At 53.5% G+C, this 14,413-nt stretch overlaps 1 protein-coding gene across 1 annotated transcript in view; it reads left to right on the top strand.

Annotated features, from left to right (window-relative positions):
• ATP2A3 (ATPase sarcoplasmic/endoplasmic reticulum Ca2+ transporting 3) overlaps positions 1-543 on the top strand; it is a 96,878-nt gene extending 96,335 nt beyond the window's left edge. The window contains exon 22 of the mRNA XM_036754319.1: positions 274-543. Coding sequence (XP_036610214.1) covers positions 274-337 — 64 coding nt within the window. The 3' untranslated portion in view covers positions 338-543. The remainder of the gene's footprint in view (positions 1-273) is intronic.
• The last annotated feature ends 13,870 nt before the right edge of the window (positions 544-14,413 follow it).

The following is a 14,413-nucleotide window of genomic DNA, read 5'->3' as shown; positions in this document are numbered from 1 at the left end:
CATGGGCATACGTGCTGGCTTGGCATCAGAAAGACCAAAGTTCAAATCCTACCTTGGATGCATTAGCTGTGAGATCCTGTGTGATCCTCAGTTTCTCAATCTGTAAAATGGAGATAATAGAACTGTCCCTTCATAGGTGATGCTCAATTGAGATAATGTGTGTAAAGGAATGTGTGAGCCTTAGGCTTCTGTGTAAATGTCAGCTGACCTTAGGTCCTCTGTGTATTTTAGCTATGATTTGGGGGTTTTCCCCCAATACTTTTTTTCTTTTAGAAGGAAAGGACAAGAAATGATAGATGGGACCCCCACTCATTCTCCACGCGGTCTTTCTGCCTGAAGCCTCAGGGACTGGCTCTGCCATCAGCTGCTCCGCTGGCCAGTGAATGTCTGAAAGCAACACCTGGATTCTTTGGATTCCTGCCCCTCCATTTTGTTTGGGGTTTTTGTCCATCTTTGTAGCCCCTGCCTCAGGGTTCTGCCTCTCCCACGCTCATGTCTCGTTCGTGGTCTGTCTCTCCTCTCTCATGTCTCTGTCTCTGTCTCTGCCTCTCTCTCTCTCTCTTCCTCTCTCTCTCTTCCTCTCGCTCCCCCTCCCTCCTTCTCCCCCTCCGTCTTCCTCTCCTCTCCCTCTGTCCCCTCCCCATCTGTCTCTCTATCTCCTTCCATCTCTCTGTGCCTGCTTCCCTGTGTTTGTCTCTATCTCTTTCTTCCTCTCTCAGAGGCTCAGGTGTGAGGCTGCTCCTTTTTTGAGAGGCCTGCCTCTGCCCCCAGGCGCCTTCACTCTCCTGGCCCTGTGACTCAGGCAGAGCTGTCGAATGGGCACACTGGCATCAGGCCTACAAACTTTCTTGGCATCTAAGGTCCCCTTCCCATCCATAGTAACCATCTAAGCATTTCCTCACATCCCCGGGAAGGCTAGCTTCACAGTTTTTACTCAATACAGCATATTGGAGCTGGAGGGCCTCAGAGGCCTGTCCTCGATCTCTTTTTGCAGATGAGGCCCTGAGTCCAAGGGAGGCCCCTGGACAGGAAGGAAGGGGCCAAGGCAGGCTATGCACAGTCCCAGCCCCTCCCCCACCCCCACATGGCTTCCCTCTTCACCCAGGAGCTGTGGGGATGTCTGAGCTCCCACAGCCCTTGAGAGGCAGAGCTGGGCTACGCTTAGGTCCTCCCAGCCCAGAGCCAGCCCACCCTCTCCCTTGGTCCTCATTGCTCAGGCCCTGTAAAGCCCCTTGTCCACTCTTGGGGCTTTGCCCAGTGGCCAGGGTTCTCTAGAGGTGCCCCCCTCCCCTGGTCTCCATGGTCCTTCCAGCCTTGCTCCCTGGGCTCCTTGCTGAAGCCCAACAGAGACCACCCTGGGGTGGGGGAGGGAAGGCAGAGAACAGCAGCTCCCAGGCTTGGCTCTTAAGGAAGTGCCCCCGCTCCCCAGCTGGCTCCTATTCAGGAGCTTCTTACTCCAGCCCCTTTGAGAGGAGGTGGCCCTTATGGGCTGACCTAGAAGACAGAGACAGAAGCCCCTGAGCCTAGGCCTCCTTCCCTTGCCAGGGCCTGGGGGGCCCAACCTGACCAGCTAGGCCCCTTGGAGTTGGCAAGTCTGTTGGAGTCACCAGCCTCAGACAACTGTTCAGGGTTCGAGCTTCTCCTGCCAAGGCACAGCCCACTCCTGGTGTTGGGAGAGGTGGACCCGGTGTGGACAACTCTCCAGACTGGCTTAGCACTGCTGAAGGGCCAAGGCCAGATGGATAGCCAGCTCATGGCTGTGACATTCCTTGTTCACAGGGAAAGATGCAGGGGAACTTAGCAGCAGCCCCCCAATTCTCGGGGACCTTCTGGAGATGATGGCACACTGTTCACCACTGGCATTCGGAAATTCCCTGCTTTTCCTACCTGACTCAGCCCGTCTGCCTCTCTCTTCAAGAAGCCTGAGTTCAGGGGCCCTGTCTCATATGGACACTTAGGAAGCAGGAGGAAGGGGCATGGGGGCTCTGTGCCCCCATGGCCGGCCCTGAATCTTCAGCCATTTGTTTGGCCTGGTTTCCCTCTAATTTCTAGCCCATAAGCTTGACCCCTCCCCCCCAAGGGGCCAGAGGAGGTGACTGTCAAAGGTGGAGACCATGCTTGGAACCTGCCCAGGAACCTGCTTCTGGATCCGGGTGTCTCAGAAGCCTGGCTCACTCTTTTCTGGAGATCTCAGAAGAGATGGACCCTTCCTCGGGCTGGCTCTGGCTGGGGTGGGGGAGGGGGCAGGAGAGAACGGACAGGAGGACACTTGGAGTCATTCCTGGCATTTCGATGCTTGAGGAAGCTGGGAGGGAAGCAGAAGAATGGGGAGGGCTCCCAACGCCCCCTCCCCCCAGCTTCCTGCTCTTGGCACCTTTGGGCCAATTAGATGGAGCTTGTTCACAATCTCCTGGAGGGGCTCAGGCCCCAGGAGACCCTATACCATCTATAGTCCATTGGGAGTGGGGCGGGGCTTGGGAGGCCAGGCTCTTGTATAGAGAACTTTACTGTTTGTCTTTGAAGGGAAACACTGCCGAGCAGCTGCCCCCAGGGCAGGGGGCACCTCCGACTCTGCCCTTCTGCCTCTGCTGTTTTTGTGGTCTTTTTTGGGGTGTTATTGGTCTTAACTTTCAGGGTCCTCTTTGGCCAGGAGGGTCGGCAGAGGCAACTGCAGGGGAGGAAGCATTAGGGGTAACAGTTTGAGGAGGGGTACAGTTCTAAGCCACCAGAACAAAAGACCTTCCCTTGTGCCTGCTGTCTGCCCAGCCTGGGTCACCAGCTCCCACCCCCTACAGTCGATCGACCTATCCTTGGCCCCCCACTGAGCCTCCCCACCAAAGCCTCAGAAAACTTGAAGGACTTTGGTGACCTCCCCCCCCCTGCCTGCCCACCCACCCCTTCCTCACTTGAAGACCATAATAGCTGGCATTGAAGGAGGAAGAGAGAGTTTGAGGGAGGAGGATGAGGAGGGAAGCAGATGGCAGGGCACCAGGAGACTGGGAGGGGGGTCATCAGCCTTGCTCAGTGGCTGATTTGGGAAATCTTTCCATGGGGTGGGGTGGGCGAAGCCGACCCCAGGCCCAGGGTTGAGTCCCATCCTCCAGATGGCTCTAGACCCTCACCCTCTCTTCCCTGTCATTCAGGCTACCAGGGCAGGGGGTTCAGTAAGAACCTGGGCATCATTATAAAGACTTGGGCACTGTGGTCCTGGAAGGCTAGAGACCAAGCAGGGCAGCATGTCTGCTAAAGCTGGTGGCCCTTGGGAAGTCAGACCCCTGCCACAGAGACAGGGCCAGGAAGCGGGGTGCTACATCTGCAGGGCTTGGCAAGTCCTGGAGTGATGGGCACGTGTGGGGAAGCCAAGTTCAGCTATGAAGAGCTGGAGACAAGAGCCTAAGGAACGGGAGGAATAGAACTAGAATGTCAGAGGTCCAACCCCTCAGCTGACAAATGAGGAAACCGAGGCCCAAAGAATGGGAGCACTTCTTCCAAGCCCCAGTAGCCAGGGGGCTGAGCAAGGAAGCAGGTAGAACATTTCAAGTCTCGTCAGTAGGGATCCTCTCCCCTCCCCAGCCCGGGCCCCCACTCAAGGCAGGAGGGATGACTTAGCTTGGGAGGAGGAGGAGGGGAGAACACACTAGCAGATGGGGGGGCACTGGTGGCTCACAGACTCCATGCCCAGAGGCCATCTCCCAGCTCCTTGACACCTCTGCAGCCATCCTGCAGCCACCTGCCCTTGGCAGGGCTTTCCCTCTTGGGTTGGGGGCAGGTGTCCCTTTCCTTAAGCAAAGGAAACCCCAACTTGACAAGTGTCACAGGAAGAGAATTTGGACCTAAGCCTCTGATGCCCCTGGCCAGCTGCTAGCCACTCTTCCTGGAGCCCCTGGGCAGTGTCTTGCTCTCCTGGGTTTGTTTGGCTGGTGTGGATGGGGGCCTGTGTCGTCCTGCTTTACCAGGCAGCTTCCCTGTCCCAAGCTAGGGCTCCTGGGCACTGGACCCTGTGGGCTGCCCTCTGCATTTAGCAGCCCCTCTCCAATGGGCGGGTCCTCTGAGAAGGGGTCCAGGAGAGGAGCCCTTTCCTGACCAAACCTAATACCCTAGTGCTTTCTGCCACCAGCTAACCAATCCAGCACCAAGAGATTGGAAAGCAATAGGGAAGTAGGAGCCAACTTGTCTTTATTTTAAGCACATTTCTCAAGGACCATCTATAGTCTATAGTGTAAGAACACAGGAATCCCTGAATTTGCACAGTGATAAATGAAAAGTGCAACATTTGGTTCAAAAAGTCAACGGCCCGAATGGGAGAAGAGGGAGGCACATCCAGGCAGCTGTTGGCAGGGAACATGGCATGTGGCAGTGGTGTGACATGGCAGCCAGGGCAGCTGATGGGACTAATCTGGGGGAGGGCATTCCATTCTGGGCACCAGAGTCTAGGAGAGACCTTGACAAGTGGATAGGGAACAGACTCAAGTCTGCACCATACAAGGATTGGTTGGAGAATCTGGGCATGTTTGTGCTGGATGAGAGGGCTTGGGAGAGAAAGAATGATCTCCTTTCTCAAGCGTTTGAGAGGCCATCCTGTGGAGGACGGGCTCGCCTTCTTCTGCAGGGCCAGAAGCAAAGGAAGAAATTTCAGGAGATGGATGTCAGTTAGAGGAAAAAGAAAAGCTTCCTGACATAGCCGAAAGTCGGTGGTAGTGAGTTCTTCATCCCTGGAGGTCTCTAAGGCTGCAGGGGATTCCTTCTCAGGAACAGGTGGTTTGCATTGCTGTTGTTGGGTCAGGTCTGACTCTTCATTACACCATTTGGATTTTTCTCGGCAAAGACACAGGAGCGGCTTGCCATTCCTTCTCCGGCTCGTTTTACAGATGAGGAAACTGAGGCAAACAGGATGAAGTGACTTGCCCAGGGTCACACAGCTAGTGAGTGTCTGAGGCCAGATTTGACCTCAGGTTTTCCTGACTCCAGGCCCAGCGCTCTGTCCCCTGCAGGGCCCCTAACTGCCCCATGGTTGGCACCAGATGACCTCAAAGGCTCTTTCCAGCTGAGATTCTATGAATGATACAAGGTACATGGGCAGGAGAGGCCAGAACCAACACATGTATCCTACGACCTGCCCCAGGCATGTTGATTTGTGTGCTGGATCCTTGGAACCCTGAATTCAGCCAGCAATCCTCTCAAGGAATCCTTGCCCTCCCATTGGCTCGAGGAGCCTGAGCATTGGACAAAGTAGGGTTCATGGGCAGAGCAGCAAAGGGCCAAGGAGCCCTTTGGTCACTCCCAGTGAAGTGCTCTGGGCACTTCTTGTACTCCAGGCCTGGGAGGAGTGGGCTTGGGGAGGTGAGATGGAGGCAGGGAGCCCCACTTTTGTCTGCGTACTGTACAACAGGAGGAGGGGACCTTCACTGAGGCCCTGGGGGGTGGGGCTTAGGAGTCTGCACAGGTGGACCGCTCTCAGCCCACCTGCCCATAACTCTTCCCTCTTACAGAAGATCAATGCCAAATGAGGTTTCCTATTTTCATGGGCAAAAGCTAATATTCTTTTCCACCTGCAATTATGTTCCCTGCATGTGATGTCGGTAGCCAGCTGTGATGTGGGGGGTGTGGGGGGTCAGAGGGATACTCTGGGTTTGCACAGATGATTGGCATATACTCATGGGGTTATAGAAATAAAAGTTTTGCTGAGAAAATGTGTGAATGTGCATTTCTGCCTTCTTGGGGTTCCCATCCCCTTGAGCCACCCACCAGAGATGGTGAGGGCAGCCAGATGCCCCCAGCCCGGAACTGGGCAAGGGGCAGCTTGTGGGGCCTGAGAGCCAGAGGGACCTCCAGCTTTCCCCACCACAGGATCTCCTCAATAAGGTTCCCTGAGGGGGGTGAGGCCCAGAACTGGTCAAGGGGCAGCTTGTGGGGCTTCAGAGCCAGAGGGACCTCTGGCTTTCCCCCCACAGTATCTCCTTAATAAGGTTCCTGGAGGTGGTAGGGAGAAGGTACCTGGACCCTGCTCAAAGCTCTTCAGAGAGACCTTCACCAAGTGCCATGTGGTGGTTGATTGAAAGAGAATTTTCCTTGGTCGAGTTCTTCTTTGAAAGAGTGTTTCCACCATCTGGCTAGCAGCTTCTGTGGGGGTGTAAGATCCACCCACAGCCAGCACCCAGAAAGCTGCCAACAGCACAGGTTCTTTTGATCTGCTTAACTAAGGAAAGCAAGGTGAAGGAGTTGACAAGCTTACTTTAATTCAGCACACAAATGTCATTCACTTAGTTCAGGGGAAAAAGCCAGCACCCTGAACTTCAGAGCAAATTACAAACAAAGTACGAACATCAACGGACAGACCCAATACAGATTCATAGTTACCAACATCTAGGTTCAGCCCGGGAGCTCAGAACAAGGGCTGGCCCAGAGTCAGGCGCGCCACCATGGCTGCAGGAATGAGCTCCAAGGAAGAGGAGGCCAAGGCCTGGCTTTATATCTTTTTCAGCGTCAGGGGTGAGTCACACATGCGACTCACCCAGGTGACCTAGAATCCTCACAGAGAGGCGACTTAAACCCATGTGGTCTCAAACTCATGTGTAAAACTAGGCCCTCCCCTGAGTTAGCCCCACCTTGGGCCCCACCTTAGTTACCAATCCACACCCACATAGGTTAGGTTAACACCTAATAGGGGTTAGGCCCTGGGGCTTAGCACTTAGTAAGACTCAATGAAATACACTGAATTACTCAAAGCAAACAAAAGCCAAACTCTTCAAGGGCACTAAGTGCTAAGGAGCCCATTTTGCTTACCAACACAAAGAGTCCCAGGGGCCACCAAGGAGACCCTCCCACTTCCCTTTACTATTTTGTCCCTCCTTATCTCATCTCCAGACCTCCACAATTCCCCTTCCTCTTCCTCCATTCCCCACCGTGTGCCCTGCTTCTTTCTTCTGAAGCTGACCGGTAACTCAGGTTCATGATGGTCCTCTAGCCCAGACACCCATGAGGCCTTGGGGGCTCCTGAGGAGGTCCTAGAGAGCCAGCCTCCAAGGGAAGGGGGTTCTGTTAATTACAGAGTGACCGACTAAAGAGACATATAAACGGCATCTGTCGTTACCTTGGTGACTATCGTCATGACAAGATGGTGATGCCCAAGGATAGAGGATTCTGTGATGGTGTAAATATATATTTCAATCCAGCTCACCTTGGAGTGGCCCTTCATTTGTGGCCCCAGGGGAGGGCCCTTCTCTCCTGGAGGCATCCACCAGAGAAGGAAGGAGACAGTTCCCCCCAGGGCCAGGGATGAGAGCCAAGGAAGGAGGGCTCAGGGGCAGGGAAAGGTGTGTTTATCAGGAGACATACTGGGAAGCCCTCAGCAACTGCCGAAGAGTTAGTTTGTTCTCTCCGCTGCTAAGCTCCCTTGTGGAGGGACTGAACTTGAGATGCATTTGGAGGCAGCCAAGTGGAGGTCTGGAGATCTGGAGGGTGGTCTCTAGCTACCAGCTGGGGCTGGATTCCAAGAGGGCAGAAGTGGCTGGTTGGGTAGTTCCAAGAGATGATAACTAAGCCCAAGCCTGTGGGAGCTTCAGGAGGAGGAGGAAGGGGTGGAAAGAGATAGAGAGAGGCAGACAGAAGATAAGGAAGGAGAGAGAGAGATTGAAAGAGAAGAGAGATTGAGGAAGAGAGGAGAGGGACTGAGAGAGTGGGGGAGGGGGCAGGAGAGAGAGAGAGAGAGAGAGAGGGAGGGACAGAGAAAGGGGGAGGGAAGAGAGAGAACCAAAGACAGAGACACAAAGAAGAGAGCCAGACAGACATGGACAGAGGCAGAGGAACAGAGACAAGAGGAAAGGGAGGGGAGAGAAGAGAAGGAGATGGCAACAGAGAGAGGAGAGAGGAGACTGACTTCTCTAAGCCACCTCCAAATGTTGAGCTGAGTGATGACCACGAAAGCTCAGAGATGAGTGGGCAGATTTGGTTCCTCGCACATCAGGATACTGCGTCGGGTCCAGATGTGTGATTTCACCCATGGAGGGAACTCCCAGGCTGGAAGCTGCCACCTCAGACGTGGGCAGGCTTTGTCTGAGCTTACAGAGGTCTTAGAGACACCTGGGGCAGCGAGAAGGATGATAAATGTCCTACCCATCAAAGCAAGGCAGCCAGTGTGAAGTCCTTGCTGTGTGCCGGGGGGCATGGTGCTGAGGACTGGGGGTGCCCATATAAGCAGAAAGGGAGTCAGTCTCTGCCCTGAGGAGCTCACTTTCTGATCTGGGAAGACAACACAAAGGAAAGCTGGAAAGCAGTGGTCGTGGGGAAGATTCGGCCATGGCATTAAGCTCAACGCTTCACCAACAATGTAGTGGCTTTCTTCTCTTGCTGCATCAAGTGTTCCCATCTTTCATGATTTTTGCCAGCTGGAATCCAGAGATTCTTAGAATTCCAAGCATAGCAGAGGCAGGGCAGGGGTGGGGAGGCTTGAGCAAAGGCATGGAAGAAGGGGACGACTATGAGGCGGATGGAATGCTGGGCCTGGAGCTGGAAACTTCCTGGCTGTGTGACCCTAGACCAGTCACTTGGTCCCTCTCTGCCTCAGTTTCCTCATCTGTAAAATTGGGATGATAACAGCCCCCACCACCACCACCAGGTTGAGATAATATTTGCAAAGGGCTTTCTAAACTTAAAGCAATATGTAAAGGCTAGCTATTAATTTACATGCCAAGCTGGGGTAACGGGGAACCACAGCAGCTTTGTGAGCAAGGGAGTGACCTTGTCAGACCTTTGCTTTTGGCAGAGTCGTAGAGAGTGGGCTGGAGAGAGAAGAGCCTGTAGACCACTCAGGAAGTTCTTGGTCGTGAGGGTCTGAGCTGGGGCCATGACTGGGAGTGGCCGCTTGGGGACAGATACGAGATGTTGAAGACACAGAATCCACACGACTTGGCCACTGTTGGGTCTGGGGCTGAGGAAAGGGAGGAGTCAAGGAAGACCCCAAGCTGGGGGTCAGGGTGGCTGGAAGGATGGGGGGCTTCTTGGTAGTAAGAGGGCTAGCTGGGGTCGGGGGAGGTGACAGCTCCCTGTGAGATGCCTCTGATGCCCTCCAGGCTCCTCTCTGAAGACATCTCAGGCTATTTCTGATCAGCAGAAGCTTGGGGGTTCCAGCGGCTCAGGGATCAAGCAGCTTCCTCTGATCATCCATCTCCCCCATCCCTCGGCGTTCCCTCCAGAGGCTGGAGGCTCATTTGGTCCTGCAGGGCTTTCAGAGAGAGTTTGGGAAGAGTCCAATGACCCAGCCCTGACTTGTTGCCCTACAGGCTGCTGTGTCCCTGGGGAGGGCACAAAGGTGTCCTGGCTTCAGGTCCCTGGTGCTTACATGGTGTGGGAGACCTGGTCCCACTGTGAGGTTGTGACCACCTCAGACCAGAAGCAGGATTCCAAGGTAAACAGCCAGCCTTCCCAGACAAACAAAAAATCCATGAGGGAATTGCCACGTGTGTGATATGGGCTGGGGGATGCTGGGGAAGAACGGGTTGCTGATGCTGAAGTTTCCTGGGAAGCCTCCCCGGTATCTGCCCACCCCCATTCCCCCTCCAACCGCCTCCCCCACACCCTCACCATTCCCTCCTGGTGCACAAGCAACAAGCAGACTTCATGCCTGTGAAGGTCACTGCCAGTAGGATTCCCTACAAAGGCAGCTGGGCTCAGATCTCTCCTCAGTTCCAGGACCTTCCAGGCTCCCTGTGGTCCTCCAGGCTAAGCCCAAGGCCCTCAGCCTGAGTGGAGGCATCTGGCCCCACTTCCCAAGCCCCTTCCCTCATCACCCCTAACCTCCCACTGCCCAGTTCCCAGCACCCTCTGCTCTCAGCCCTCTTCCATTCCCTCTATTTGGCACATTTAGACACAGCTGTCTCCTTGGTACCAGATGGAGGGAAATATTGGCAGCTGTGTGTGGCAGCATAGTGGCAGCAGGATGTGGCCTCAGCAGGGACCTGGGCTCTACAAGGTAGAGGCCATGAAGGAGGAACACATTCCAGGCACAGACGATGGCCAGTACTCAGGCCTGGAGAGGAGAGATTGTGTTGTGGGAGGCACAGTGAAGAAGGCCAGTCTGTCTGGAGTGTGGTGAGTGGGACAACAGGCTAGAAAGGTAGGAGGGGGAGGCTTGGGAAGGGCTTTACATGCCAGAGAATCAGGAGGGAACTGCCACAGCTAACTGAGCTCCAATTGGTTGGGATAGAAGCCCAGATGAGGACCAGAGAAGCTGCAGGGCAATTAGGAGGGCAGCGGGTAAAAGAAGCTTTAAAGGCAGAAGCTTGGCAACACATGGGTCTGTGGGGCAAGAGAGAGTGAGGAGCTGAGGAGAATAGCCAGGCTTCCAGCCTGGAGGACCAGGAAAATGGTGGTGCTCTCAACAGTCATCAGGAGGTAGGAAGAGGGAGGCAAAAAGGAGTTCCGTTCTGGACATGCTGGGTTTAAGATGCGTGTTGGACATCCAGTCCAAGATGCTCATTAGACAGCTGGAGATTCAAGACTGGAGAACAGGAGAGAAACCTACACAGTTAGATGGCTCAAGGCAGACAAGGATGGACTTGGAATCTGGAAGACCTGAGTTCAAATCCAGGCCTGGTTTAGACATGCTAGCTGTGGGACCTGAGGAAAGTTACTGTACCTTTCTCTGCTTCAGTTTCTTCATTGGTAAAATGAGGATAATTATATTACCTACCTCTTAGAGTTGCTGTGAGGATCAAATAAGATAATATTTGTCAGTCAACATTTTTTAAGCACCTACCCTGTGCCAGGCATTATACTGAGCACTGGGAATACAAAAAAGAGGCCCAAGACTGTCCCTGCTCTCTAGGATCTCACAGTCTAGTGAGGGAGGCAACAAGCAAACAAGCATGGTAAAAATACATGGTAAGTAGGAAATCATTAAGAGAGGGAAGGCTCTGGAACTAAGAAGGGCTGGCAAAGGCTTCCTACAGTAGGAGGGATTTAAAGAAAGCCGGGGAGGTCAGTCAATTTGTAAAATTCATTGCTCAAATTGCTGTATAAACGCTAGCTATTATATCTGTGTCTATATCTGTGTCTATGTCCATATCTATGTCTGTATCTATGTCTGTTTATATCTATGTCTATGTCTGTGTTTATTTCTATGTCTATGTCTGTGTCTATGTCTATGTCCGTGTCCGTGTCTGTGTCTATGACCATATCTATGTCTGTGTCTGTGTCTATGTTTATGTCTATATTTATTTCTATGTCTATGTCTGTGTCTATGTCTATGTCTGTGTCCATGTCTGTGTCTATGACCATATCTATGTCTGTGTCTGTGTCTATGTTTATGTCTATATTTATTTCTATGTCTATGTCTGTGTCTATTTCTATGTCTATATTTATGTTTATTTCTATGTCTATGTCTATGTCCGTGTCCGTGTCTGTGTCTATGACCATATCTATGTCTGTGTCTGTGTCTATGTTTATGTCTATATTTATTTCTATGTCTATGTCTATGTCTGTGTCTATTTCTATGTCTATATTTATGTTTATTTCTATGTCTATGTCTATGTCCGTGTCCGTGTCTGTGTCTATGACCATATCTATGTCTGTGTCTGTGTCTATGTTTATGTCTATATTTATTTCTATGTCTATGTCTGTGTCTATGTCTATATTTATGTTTATTTCTATGTCTGTGTCTATGTCTGTGTCTGTGTCTATATCAAAGTCTGTGTCTGTGTCTGTATCTCAATCACCCACACACCTGGGAATCATCTACATAGGGATAATAATTGAATCCGTGGGAGCTGATGAGATCACCACATGAGTGAGAGCATAGGAAGAGAAGAAGGCCCAAGAAAGAGCCTGAGGGACACCCCCAGGGTGTGAATGAAGATCTAGCAAAGGAGACAGAGGGGGAGTGGTCAGAGAGGGAGGAGGGAAACCACAAGAGAAGAGTGAGGGGGTGTCCTGAAAGCCCAGAGAGAAGAGAGTCTCCAGGAGGAGAGATTGACCAACAGTGTCCAAGGCTGCAGAGAGGCCCAGGAGAATGAGGCCTGAGAAAAGGCCTTTGGGTTTGGCCACTAAGATGTCACTGGGGCAAAGGGAAGAGCTGTAAGCTCTCCCCAGCTTTGAGAAGCCTCTGGCTGCCTCTCATCACCATTAACCACATTCAGAAATGGTCTCCCACCCAGTAGGAGAAAGTTCTGTCTGTCCCTCAGGACAGGATGCTGAATGATCTCTATATCTGGAGGCTTCTCTAATGGGAAAGAAAGCTTCTTTGTGGAGGAATTGATCAATAGAATTCCTTCTTGCCTAGAAGGCTGGGAATTCAGATGGCCAACCAAAGCCTGGAGGGGAAGGACCGGGGAGGCCACAGCTGTCATGGGCATTAGGCCACCAGACCCTGCCTGTCCATGAAGTGAGGGGAGGAAGAGCAGGGAGCTACCAGCAAGTGCACCTATGAACCAAGGCAGCCCCCAGCTGGCTAGTGATGGGGATCTGAGGAAGGGCCAGAAGGGAGAGGGTAAGCAGCAGCTGGAGGGTCTGTGTCTGTCACTCCAAGGAAAGAGAAGGGCAGGGGGCAGAGGGTCTGGGGCTGCTTTGGGCGCCCCTGGGGGCTCCTGGGACTTGGTGGTGCCCAGAAGAGACCCTGCAGGGGTCCACTCCTCTCTGCCACCATCTGTCCCTCTATGCTCCCTCGGCTCCTTCCCTTACTCACCCCCACCGACCTGAGGTAGAGCTTCAAGGGGCCCCTGAGGCCATGGAGACTGACCTTCATTTGGGCAGAATCCCCTCTAGGAGATCCACCCCGGTGGGCTGGGTAACCTGTGCTTATAGGCTTCGGGTGAGAGAGAAGCCGCCTCCTTGAAAGGATTGCTCTCATTGGTAAGAAGTGGTTCTTAACTTCAAGTCTAAATCTTCCTCTGCAATCCCTCCCCAGCCCTTTGCTGCTCCCCACTTTGACGTTGTTCTGTGTGGGGCCAGCAGAACAATGTAATTCCCTTGGCGTCCATAGAATCTGTCCCTCCTTGAAGAGCCTGGCATACTCCTCTCCCCTGCCCCACCCCCAGCTTTCCCTCACGGCACTCAGTGCCTCAATCCCTTCACGCAGCCCTTGTATGGTGTGGACCTGAGGCACTTCACCAAGATGGTCCTCTTCCCTTCTGGATGTCTGCCAGTTTCTCCATGGCCTCCCTAGAAGACCGGAATGGATGGGGGAGAGTCAGTGACTGACTCAGACCAGAGAGGACTCCCAGGCTTGAAGACCCCATCTAGGGGGATGGCCAGGATGGTGCCAAGGACAGACACAGGGCAGGCAAAGACAGGAGGAGGTTTGGGCAAGAGAGAATGTGCCACCACTGTTGTTGCCTCCAGCCAGGGGCACTCACACTGGCAGCGGCCATCTGACCCATTGTGGGAAGACTCCGACTGGCTCCTTGAAGAGGAGGGAAGGCTGGCAAGCCTGGCAGCCCCGAGGTCTGAGACCTGTTAAATTTAGCCTGCCTGTGCTCCTGAGGCCCCAACCATTGGCAGGCACTCCCACGCCTTCCCTAAAAGGGCCTCTCAGAGCCCAAGATTGGTGGCTGGTTCTTCCCCAGGCCCTTGGGCTTAGCAGGCTCAGCTGCTCTGACCAGGAGCCAGCCTGAGTGCTATTTGCCCCCAGGGAGGGGGCCGAGCCATCTGGGCTTGCTGCGGATCCTCGGGTTATCTAGGCGGGGCAACATGAATGCTGTCTTCTAGGGTTTGTACAGCTGTGACGTAAAAGGGGCTGAGCCTTGTTCTGGCCTCAGAGGATGGAACCAAGTGCCGGGTGGGAAGGTGCACCAACAGGTTGAGGATCCCAGCAGTGAGAACAGCCCCAAATTAGCCCAGGGGTCTCAGGAGGTGGTGACCCCCTCCTTGGAAATCTCCAAGCTGAGAGAACCTTTGTTGGGCTGTGGTTGGGGGTCCTTGGTCATGTCTGGCTCTGAGGGACCTGCCAGCTCTGAGACTATAAGCAGGGGATTTCGAAGTTGGCAGGGACCTTGGATATTAGCCCACTTGGGTTACAGATGAGGAGACGGAGGCTTCTTGGCCCCAAGGCCACGCAGTGCTGGGCTGTGGGCAGGGCAGATTGGGGGACGATGCTTCATTGTTTCAATCTGGGCTCTCCTCCCCAATCTCCAGACCCTGCCAGCACGTGTACCCTGGGCTCCAGGGGGATTACTCAGCTTCTGCAGCCTTCTCCCTCCTTTCCACCTTCTCTGGCAGGGGCTGCTCAGTGCCCTTTCTCTTTGGTGATGGATGGGGCCTTCCCAAGGGGACGACAGCTGGGTCTTACCACTCACCTCCTCTGGGGCATTGGACGAGCCTCTCTTTCATCTAGGCCTCCATCTGCCTTCCATACATTTCTATAATGAACTTTTCAAAAATATTTGGGGGATTTCTAAATCCTCTCTTCCCAGGACCCCCCATG

This window comes from Trichosurus vulpecula, chromosome 4 (assembly GCF_011100635.1).
Source record: "Trichosurus vulpecula isolate mTriVul1 chromosome 4, mTriVul1.pri, whole genome shotgun sequence".
In the NCBI taxonomy this organism is placed as follows: Eukaryota; Metazoa; Chordata; class Mammalia; order Diprotodontia; family Phalangeridae; genus Trichosurus; species Trichosurus vulpecula.
The sequence above is the reverse complement of the archived record's forward strand: the minus strand, read 5'-3'. Positions and strand labels throughout refer to the sequence as shown.